General features: G+C 42.1%; 6 protein-coding genes across 6 annotated transcripts; 2 read left to right on the top strand and 4 right to left on the bottom strand.

Moving 5' to 3' along the window:
* Positions 1 to 552: 552 nt before the first annotated feature.
* On the top strand, positions 553 to 1263 carry JH06_4814 (hypothetical protein; the record flags this gene model as incomplete). Its single annotated transcript, XM_014670131.1, has 1 exon — positions 553 to 1263. One exon carries the CDS (start codon positions 553 to 555, stop codon positions 1261 to 1263), a length of 711 nt encoding a protein of 236 aa, XP_014525617.1.
* Positions 1264 to 1324: 61 nt separating this feature from the next.
* On the bottom strand, positions 1325 to 1978 carry JH06_4813 (hypothetical protein; the record flags this gene model as incomplete). Its single annotated transcript, XM_014670130.1, has 1 exon — positions 1325 to 1978. The coding sequence occupies one exon, from the start codon at positions 1976 to 1978 to the stop codon at positions 1325 to 1327; it is 654 nt and encodes a 217-aa protein (XP_014525616.1).
* A 60-nt stretch (positions 1979 to 2038) lies between these two features.
* On the bottom strand, positions 2039 to 2701 carry JH06_4812 (phosphatidylinositol transfer protein; the record flags this gene model as incomplete). The annotated part of the gene is made up of 3 exons (XM_014670129.1): positions 2039 to 2264; positions 2295 to 2548; positions 2579 to 2701. 3 exons carry the CDS (start codon positions 2699 to 2701, stop codon positions 2039 to 2041), a joined length of 603 nt encoding a protein of 200 aa, XP_014525615.1.
* Positions 2702 to 2797: 96 nt separating this feature from the next.
* On the bottom strand, positions 2798 to 3005 carry JH06_4811 (phosphatidylinositol transfer protein beta isoform; the record flags this gene model as incomplete). Its single annotated transcript, XM_014670128.1, is given in 2 exon segments — positions 2798 to 2906; positions 2923 to 3005. 2 exon segments carry the CDS (start codon positions 3003 to 3005, stop codon positions 2798 to 2800), a joined length of 192 nt encoding a protein of 63 aa, XP_014525614.1.
* A 97-nt stretch (positions 3006 to 3102) lies between these two features.
* JH06_4810 (hypothetical protein) lies at positions 3103 to 3923 on the bottom strand (the record flags this gene model as incomplete). Its single annotated transcript, XM_014670127.1, has 5 exons — positions 3103 to 3264; positions 3297 to 3422; positions 3453 to 3511; positions 3542 to 3635; positions 3666 to 3923. The coding sequence occupies 5 exons, from the start codon at positions 3921 to 3923 to the stop codon at positions 3103 to 3105; spliced, it is 699 nt and encodes a 232-aa protein (XP_014525613.1).
* Positions 3924 to 4946: 1023 nt separating this feature from the next.
* On the top strand, positions 4947 to 6366 carry JH06_4809 (DNA RNA-binding protein; the record flags this gene model as incomplete). The annotated part of the gene is made up of 6 exons (XM_014670126.1): positions 4947 to 5480; positions 5588 to 5749; positions 5779 to 5846; positions 5876 to 5999; positions 6029 to 6189; positions 6219 to 6366. The coding sequence occupies 6 exons, from the start codon at positions 4947 to 4949 to the stop codon at positions 6364 to 6366; spliced, it is 1197 nt and encodes a 398-aa protein (XP_014525612.1).
* Positions 6367 to 10386: the final 4020 nt, after the last annotated feature.

The following is a 10386-nucleotide window of genomic DNA, read 5'->3' as shown; positions in this document are numbered from 1 at the left end:
GAGGCTGATGCTAACATTGCTGGTATTGCTGGTTTCGCTATTCGTCCTATTGTCACTGAGTTGCTTCCTACTCCTGAGCCTCCTACCATTCCTCCTACTGTTACTCCTACCCCCACTCCTACTCCCACTCCTACTCCTACCCCCACACCTACGCCTACGCCTACTCCTACTCCTACCCCCACTCCAACCCCAACTCCTACTCCTACTCCCACTCCCACTCCTACTCCTACCCCTACTCCTACTCCCACTCCCACTCCAACCCCAACTCCAACTCCTACTCCTACTCCTACTCCCACGCCTACTGTTACACCTACTCCCACTGTTACTCCCACTCCTACTCCTACTCCCACTCCTACGCCTACTCCTACTCCTGAACCCTGGTTCCCCATCTATGATCCTTTCATTCTTGGAGATAACAGCAATTATGAAGTCCAGTCCACTTGTTATGAACAGATCATTTCTGATATTGAGGTCGTGAGAAGATATCTGGCTGTGAGAGATGCTTTCCCTACTAAGGCTCTCAAGCACACTAGAGTTCTTGCTCTTTCTGGAATGACTCAGCCTTCCATTGAGTTGTTCCGTGCATCTCTGGCTGCTCAGATTGAGAAGAATCCTGCTCCTATCGATATGTACTTCTATTCTGATTACAAGATTGTGAGATATGAGATTGTGAGATATGTTGATGCTACTCTTGCTATTCCTCTCATTTCTCTTTCTGAATTCACTCGTCCTTCTCGAATTGTATTTGGAGATGGTTCTTTCAAGATGGAAGGATTGGACACTGTGATTCAGTGGATGGTTGATAATCGTGATAAGGGATACTTCAAGAACCTTGAATTCTTCCAAGTGACTGGTCACAAGGCTGCTTCTCATGAGGCTACAACAGATGTTACTGCTACAATTGCAAACATTGTTTCAAATCTTCATACAATGTGTATTGATAAGGAGAATTTCCCTAAACTGACTCAGATGAACTTCAACAGTAATGCTTACAACGAGTTCAATGATGGATTCGATGCTGCCTTGAGAGGTGCTTGTAATCGAGCTGAGACTGGCGTGAGTATTCGTGCTATGCAGGTGACTGTTACATATCCTACAATGTGTTCTACTACGAATGCTGACAACTACTGGTATTATGATATGACTGATGAGAAGGATACTAAGCAGTGTCGTTTCACTTGGAGTTGGGAGATGGGTGATACAATAAGTACATATGCTCCTCCTGGTCCTTATCCTAACAACCAGACTGAACCTTGTGATTAGTAAGACTGCTTGCAAACTAGTACTAAACTTAGAATTGTGTTTGTTTAAAACATGAAACTCATCAGGAAAAAGGATACGGCCTTCGGAGGAATTTGATGGGTTCTCTAGAGCTTCGGTAAACGATGTAACCAACTTGCCAGTATTTACAAATTTCTATATCTAATTCGACACTAAGACTCACTACCATCATTGTTTTGGAGTTTGAAGAAGACAACATTGTTTTCAAAGGGGATGTTGAAGAACAACTTTTCGAATTTGAAACTTCGGATTTCCCAGAAGGGATAGAGTTAGAAGAATTGCTCAGACTCTTCACAAGCTCATTTGCACGCTGCATAATACCCTTGAGAGGCGACTGCGGTGGTATTATGACCGTAAGGGGTTTTGGAGATGGAATAGGACTATTTGTTGGATGTCGCCCCAACTGAATATCAAGAATGCTTCCTTTGATAGGTGTACCGGATGCTAAGGATGATTTCAGCAAAAGACAAAGAATACGTGAATATGGAGTAGAGCCAACATTCTGTTTCCTTTTCTTGGGAGATTTTGATAGATCTAAAACTCGGACAGAATTATCCGTTTCCAGTACACTCAAAAAGGGCCGTTTATGAACGGGAGTGCTATAAGCTTCATCCGATTTCAAATGATCGTTTTGACTTGATGATTCTTCATCTCCCGTTGAATTGTCTACCTTTTCGATTGAACCATTTACAGACATCAACAAATGTTATAGTATCAACAAACAAATGAACTCATTATTCCGTTACGTATCTACAATTTACTCTCTGCTTAAAATAACAAACGCTTGGGATACATCTCCGTTTTGGATTCTTTCTTTTAATTCCTCCATACATTCTTGTTCCATTCTTCGAATATCTTGCATGGTAAGAGAATACCAGGAGTCGATTGAAACAATCATTTGACGCTCAGTCTGACGATTCATATAACACTGGTTGTTATAAATGAAAGTCTCTCCTAATTTTTGGAAGCCAAAGTAGGCAAAACTATGATTGATATCTCTCTGCTATTTCGACTTGATGTGAAGAAGCCAGTAATGGCAACACATCTCGTTAATATCACGATCCTTCCACCATCCTGAGGAAAGAGGAGAATCCTTAATATGCGAAGAATGGAATTTGGTGATGTCCTGAGAATGAGTACACAAATGGGTTTCTACCTCATTAGGAGGAATCTTTTCATTCTTGAACCTATCACATACATCATATACTTGGAGCACACGATTATTCAATTGCTCCTCAGAAAGACCAAACGGATTTTCTTGATCTCCCTAAACTCAATAACTCTAGTTTACCCCTACACGATCGTGATTCACAAACTTAGATTCCAAAACAAACGAAAACTTGGACTTGGTGAAGAAACCATTTGTGATAGTCGCAAACCGATATTCCGAAGAGATCCACGCCTTTTCCTCCAAGACCATGGCTTCTACAAATGAATTTGACTCTCTATAGGATTACCTTTTGGTAACAAGTTCGAAAACCAAGATGGTAGTTTCGATCCGATGAGGTAACTACAATTAAGTGCTTCCCAAGTAATTGAACTGTTTTAGCGTAAAGACCCCTTTATTTTTTGGAGGAGAATAGCCGGGAACATCACAAGTCATATGTCCGTCTGTATTATCATATCTACTAATCATATGACTTTAACATTGGGTTCTCTTCTTCTTGAAGCCATTCCACACCTTCACCACCACCAGTAGCACTTCTACAGGCATCCATCACCATGTACAGATAACCAATAGTTGGATCATCTACACAGAATGGGAGTGGGACGTGGAATTCGAGGAGCATTCGTTAATACAAAGAAACAAACCAAAACTAATCACTGTGAGGATTCTGATGAAAGTGAAACACTTTGAATAGATTGCTTTCCCATAGTGAAAATGAAAATACCAACACATACCAAAATCGTCGAAACGATCTTACTTGTGGTAAGACATTGATTGGGATCGGTACTATTCTGAATGACTTTCAGATGGCTTACCTGCAATACAAATAATGAGACGAAAGAAATACCACACATGCTCGAATACACTGGAGAAGACCTGTCCAAATTGCACCCAAAGAACCCTGAATTGAATATAGAGCATACGAATGAATAATATGCGAGATGATATACATCCCCATCGCTTCGAATACTTTCTACCGGTGAATTCTAATCCTCTTCCATACACGAACCGTAGCCTTCTTGACTGCAATGGGCTGATACACGAGTACATCTCGATTTGGGACTATGATGAATGAGAGTCACAAGAACGTACTTGTATCGACACAGATTACAATAAAACATAAGAAAGTGTTAATTAGTCCCACTTGTTTGCAAATCTCCTTCGATCCTTTGTTCCCAGGTACTCTCTATCGTTGAGCCATTTTGCTATTCTCTACAATGATGTATTCGTTCACAATGTAACTGATCGCATAGAATTGAGCTCCGAGAAGAGTCAGAAGAATGCCAGTAATGGGAGAGGATCCGGAAGTATTACTGGAGAATGGAGAGACCACCAGTCCCACAGTGACAACAACAATACCGAACCATTGAAGAGGAGTAATAAATGTTTTCAAAATGACACGAGAATAGATAGCACTGAAAATAGCAACTGAACTAAAGGCAACTTGAAAAAGGCCACTTCCACAATACACCATTCTACCAGTAACGGTGACAACAGTCCATACCCAATGGTTCGAATCACATATCCGCTGATATCCAGAATAGCGGAGGCAAGATACAAGTACCTGACAAGATGAGAATTTTCTTCCTCCGGAAAGCCTAGCTTGGCATCAGTGTCCACTTCCTCTCCATCGACAAGTCCATGCGACTCTTCAACATCGGTACTTGTTTTCCTGTTCGTTCTACAAATCACATTTGCATATCAAACAAACGGAGTGTCACCAAACTCTATTGGAGAGAGTCCAACAATCGCCTGAGCAAAATAGTACCCAAAGATGCTAAACATGGACCTCATACCTAAATAGAATACTCTACAAAGAGACTCCCATACTCGAGGCACCAAGATACACAAGATGTTGTGTGCAGAGCGTATCGAACACACCAGACACAAGAAAGAGGACTGGCATTAATAGAGAGCCCAGCATCATTTTGAGGGAGGAAGAGTAGCAAATCTACAGTATTCTTTGAAGAAAAGAAAAGGAGAATGGGGAAGCGAACTGCCGATGTGATTGAATGCAATATCGGTTATAACCACTGTACCATACGAACTAGCCGTGTGAACACGCCATCTTTTTAAGGCAATTTGTTTTCTTCTTGATTCTCTTAAATAAGAAAGGTAGTCATCAATGGCACGTAGGGCGAATTCAATTTCGGATCCCCCAACTAAGGGAAAATCCTTATGTAGTTGTCTCTGTTGGTTTGTGATCTGGCTGTTCCCAGTCTGTCTTGCTCTGGGACTGGCTCTCTTCTTCTCTCCAAATGAGAGACTTAAGAACATCAATGAGTAGTAATTCCCAGTTGTGTTTATCTTCAGATATAACAAACGAGCCAAATTGTATCGGGAACAAGGATTGCCGATAATTCGGAATTTGAGCGTTGGGGTCTCTGTCAATGAAGAATCCTATCAACTTGACCTTGTTTCTCAGAACCCCAGTCCTCTGTTCCCAACATATGATAGTTGTGATAAGGAAGGGGATCCTACGGAAGGTTGCTTGAAGATGGAAAGTGTCTACTTTAATACCTCTATTCCTATCAAAACCGATACTCTGGATCTTTATCTGTTTGATTCGATTCATGATGATATCTATAATGCTACAGTTCCTGTGGAATCATCCAAGAAGTATTTAAAGCGAATCTGCTATCGTCTCGGCAGTCCAGATAGCTTCATTGTTGATATCCCTCCTGAATGGGACCTTCGCTTCAATACAACAGATGTTGGCTGTGAGTTTGGCAACAACTGGAAGCCATATCACTACGCTATGGAGAAGAGTGAGTCTGTGATTGTCGAGGTTCGTTACTTCATGGATCCATTTATTGCCGCTAGTAGTCTGACCCGTGGTTGCAATGAGAGGGAAACCAATCGTAACTGTTTTGGATTGTCTCATAACGAAATGTCGACGTATGGACTGTATGCTATTATAGCTGCTGGTGTTATTACTGGTGTGGAGTTGATTACTCTGCTTAGCATGTGTCTGTGTTGTCGCAATAAACTTCCATGCTGCAATAAGGATTATGATGAGTTGAGTTCGCGTGTTTGTTTCAAAAAAGACTTTCACTATTCTTCATGCCCGATTTGTCAACTCCTAAGGGAGTCGCGAAATGGATGAAGGTAGGTCTCCTGAAGTGGAATAAAGAATAGTCTAAAGGACTTCAGAAACTTCGATGGTATTGTCAGATCTGCAAGAAACAGTGTCGTGACCAGAATGGAATGGAGTGTCACAAGCGTTCAGAATCGCATCTTCGCAATATGCGACTCTTTGCCCTCAATCCTGGAAAAGTGATAGGACAAAACTCGCGAGCTGTACATTTGATGGTTTGGATTCAATATAGTTCGAACATGGTTATTTGAGTATTCTTAAGACTCGTTATGTAAACCGAAAAGTAAATGCCAATCAAGTGTATAGATTCGCTTGTGGATCTCATGTAGATATAATGAGTACATTTCCGACAAGAACCATGTGCATATGAACGGTACTTGTTGGACAACACTATCGGCGTTTGTCCAAACCTTAGCAAGCAATGGTATTGTGGAAGCAGAGGAAACAGAACGAGTAGAGATGTAGTGCATCTTGAACTGTAGGGTTGGTTCATAACATATATCAAACGAGATGAAAAGGAACGAAGAAAGCGTGAGCGTGAGATTGAGGAAATGAAAAGCAATATGGATCTTCAAGAGCGTCAATTGAAGCACTTCGAGGAAGAGAAGAAGAAAATGGAGCAGAATCTCGATAAAAGTCAACTGTAAAAAAGTATGAAATGATTAATTCTAGAGAATATACAAAACCTGAAGATGTTGATGTATCTGCTGGACCTGTTATTTCGTCTTTTCGAATTGGGACTTTTGAGAAAGAAGATAAGAAACCGAAAATAGATAAGTCGATTGACTTTGCGTCGATGTTGAAGTGGTGTTTTTGTTAGTACAAAACACTTTGAGTAGTAAACGCATTGACTATTCCTATTACCACATTAATTCCAAACAAACAACAATCTAAAATGATACTACTGACTGTAGTAACTTTACCCACTTAATCGACCTCTTCAATATGAGGACCATCATCTTCCTGAGGAGCGCTAGGAGCACTTCCAGTAGCACCTCCATAAGGCATACCACCTGTAGGCATTCCTCCAGGAACACCGCCAGCACCAGCACCAGCCATCTTCGAGAAGATAGGCATCACAGCAGCTTCCACAGCCTTCTGCTTCTCCTCATACTCCTCCTTTTCTGCATTAGGATGATCATCCAACCATGACATCGCCTCATCCAATTGCTTCTCAATTGCCTTCTTGTCACTCTCACCCAACTTGCTAGCCACAGCTTCCTCCTTCAGAGAGTTACGAGCACTGAAGATGTAGTTCTCCAGCTGGTTCTTGGCCTCAATACGCTGCTTGTTTGCCTCATCTTCAGCCTTGAACTTCTCAGCCTCCTGTACCATCTTCTCAATCTCATCAGCACTCAGACGACCCTTCTCGTTCTTAATCGTAATCTTGTTCTCCTTACCAGTCGACTTCTCCACAGCAGACACATTCAGAATACCATCAGCATCGATATCGAACGTCACCTCAATCTGAGGCACACCACGAGGCATTGGAGGAATTCCATCCAGATGGAACTTGCCCAACAGGTTGTTATCACGAGTCATTGCTCTCTCTCCCTCATACACCTGAATCAACACACCAGGCTGACTATCACTGTATGTTGAGAAGATCTGAGTCTTCTTTGTGGGAATGGTTGTGTTACGAGGAATCAATACGGTCATTACACCTCCAGCAGTTTCCAGACCCAGAGACAGAGGAGCCACATCAAGAAGCAGCAGATCATCCAACTTGCTTCCCTGACCCTTACCACTCAGAACAGCGGCCTGCACAGTAGCACCATAAGCAACAGCCTCATCAGGATTGATGCTCTGGCACAACTCCTTTCCGTTGAAGAACTCCTGCAGCAACTGCTGTACCTTGGGAATACGAGAGGATCCTCCCACCAGTACAACTTCGTCCACCTGACTCTTCGACAACTTGGCATCACGCAACACCTTCTCTACAGGAGCCATTGTCTTACGGAAGTAATCCATATTCAACTCCTCGAAACGAGCACGAGTGATCTGACTGTTGAAATCAATTCCCTCGAACAGAGAATCAATCTCAATGTAAGCCTGAGTGCTGCTTGACAGAGTACGCTTAGCACGCTCACAAGCAGTACGCAGACGACGAAGAGCACGCTGAGAGCTGCTCAAATTCTTATGATACTTGCGGTTGAACTCCTGAGTGAAGAACTCCACCAGACGGTTATCGAAATCCTCTCCTCCCAAATGAGTATCTCCAGCAGTTGCCTTCACCTCAAAGATACCATCTTCAATCGACAACAGGGACACATCGAAAGTACCACCTCCAAGATCGAAAATCAAAATGTTCTTCTCACCTCCCTTCTGATCCAGACCATAAGCAATAGCAGCAGCAGTAGGCTCGTTAATAATACGCATCACATTCAATCCAGCAATCGTTCCTGCATCCTTTGTAGCCTGACGCTGACTATCGTTGAAATAAGCAGGCACAGTAATCACAGCATTCTTCACTTCCTTACCAAGATAAGACTCAGCAATCTGCTTCATCTTTGTCAACACCATCGAAGAAATCTCCTCAGGAGAGAAGGTCTTCGATTCACCCTTATATTGGACTTGAATAGTAGGCTTTCCATCAGCTCCACTAATCAGCTTGAAAGGCCAGTGCTTCATATCACTCTGTACTGAAGGGTCATCAAACTTACGACCAATCAGACGCTTAGCATCAAATACAGTGTTCTCAGGGTTCATAGCCACCTGGTTCTTAGCAGCATCACCAATCAGACGCTCTGTATCAGTGAAAGCCACATAAGAAGGAGTGGTTCTCTGACCCTGGTCATTAGCAATAATTTCCACCTTATCATTCTGCCAGACACCAACACAAGAATAGGTGGTTCCAAGATCAATACCAACAGACTCTCCACTAACAGTCTTGCTCATTATAATTAAATCGCTTTATGTAATCAAATAAAAAGTGAATCACCAAAGAAAAGAACATCCATATCTCTTCTAGAAGCTTCAACCTGATTGGTTAACTCTCTTTCAGAACTTTCTGTCTTCTATTCTATCTTATCGAACCTTCGATTCATCTCAAATGATTGTACTGATGTTTAAGTGACTGTTCAGGAAGGAGAAGGATCTTTTGACTAGGTCTTTCAAAACTGAGAAGAAAGGTCAATGAACGATGCATTCGGAAGGGATAGATTAACAAACAATACTTTATTTCGATTAGTTATATGCTATAGACGAAGCACAGCATTTACAAGCAGTCAAATATGTCTGCACCTGGTCGATAATATCTGTACGATCCTCAACCTAATATTTACAGTCATTTCATACTCATACAGGAATGGAATCCAATAGAGAGGAAGCCTTCATCAATAAGCCGTTTAAATAGAAAACTTGTTTACTCTTGGACATTGTAGAGAAGTCCAAGGAAGTAATATCTTCAGTTGCAGGAGCAACTACAGAAGAGCGAACTGAAGGGAGATCTGTATCATCTTGAATTGGTAGTTGTGAGCTTGACAAGGATACAGGCGGCTGTTGTGAAGGAGAGATCGATGAAGACGGTTGGAGAATAGATCTTGATAACGGAAGAGGGCCTGAAGGGGAGTCTTGTAGAGTCTGTTCGGATTCGAGTGGAATAGTTCCTGATCGTTGGAGTTGTACTGGTGCATTTCCTGATTGCTGGAGTTGTGCTGGAGCATTTCCTGATTGCTGAAGTTGTACTGGAACATTTCCTGACTGTTCTAAAGGTACTGACGCAGGAAGAGGTCCAGACTGTTGAAGCGGAAGGGGAGTGGAACTCACCAGAGAAGGTGACTGGGGTTGAGATGGTAGAGATCGAGAACCTAACGCACTCGTTCGCAACCCTGCAACTCCTATCCCCTGAGATTGAGATAACATTGCTGGAGATGCCTCTTCCACACGGTCACCAGTAGCTGGAACCTCTGACGATGGTTCAGCAACATTCATCTCTGTGGACTCCTCAAGAGGACTCGAAGAAGAAGATTCCACAGACTCCGTGACGATGGGTTCAGGTTTCATATGCAGACGCTCGCGAAGAGACTATCCTATCATCATCACTCTACAATTGTACAGGTCTTTTTGCAGGAACAGGCTTATTCATTAACCGAGTTACCATTTCCATACAGTGAATCTTCATAGCTCGTTCCTAGAGATGATCCTCTTCACTAGTACATACACTTTCGGTAATCGTTCCAAGACTCTCCATCGTCTCAATGTACACAACAACTAATGTATTCAAATAAGCATACTCCCTTCAGGTTACTAAAACTACTTGACTCCTACATAGGAATAATGTTGAGTGCATTTGCTCCATATTCAATACATGTATAATATGCCGATAAACACTTTTCACGTAAAACTAACTAATGGTTAGAATCCTCCAAATCCTCACACCATTCCCTCTTCCTCATTGGTATTATACAAATTCTTGAGTTCTTGAACTTGTTGAAACAACTTTTCAACTACACTCTTCACATAGATTGATTCCACTTTCGATAGATGGGGAAGAACATCCACACACATCTTTATGCCTTTCCATCGAAGATAAAAGGCGGCGACGAGATCATTCCAGTGAACAGCATTCTCACGAAGAGAATCCGACTCTTCAAAAAATGGAATTGCTGCACGACAGGATGTGGGTAACTGAAAAGTATCTGCAGTAAACGTACTCATAATCAAAGAATAATGTCCTTTCAACAAACAGAATGAGTTACGTTAAAAAACGAAATGAATATACACTACTACTCAACAATTCGCGCTTACAGAGGAATGTTTCCATGCTTCTTCCAAGGATTGGTCATCTTCTTGGTCTGAAGAATCTCGAGGTCCTCACAGAGTCTGCGACGAGTTTCAG

This window comes from Blastocystis sp. subtype 4, assembly GCF_000743755.1.
Source record: "Blastocystis sp. subtype 4 strain WR1 chromosome Unknown seqid_0327, whole genome shotgun sequence".
Classification (NCBI taxonomy): domain Eukaryota; class Bigyra; order Opalinata; family Blastocystidae; genus Blastocystis; species Blastocystis sp. subtype 4.
Note: the sequence above shows the minus strand (reverse complement) of the source record. Positions and strands in the feature narration are given on the sequence as shown.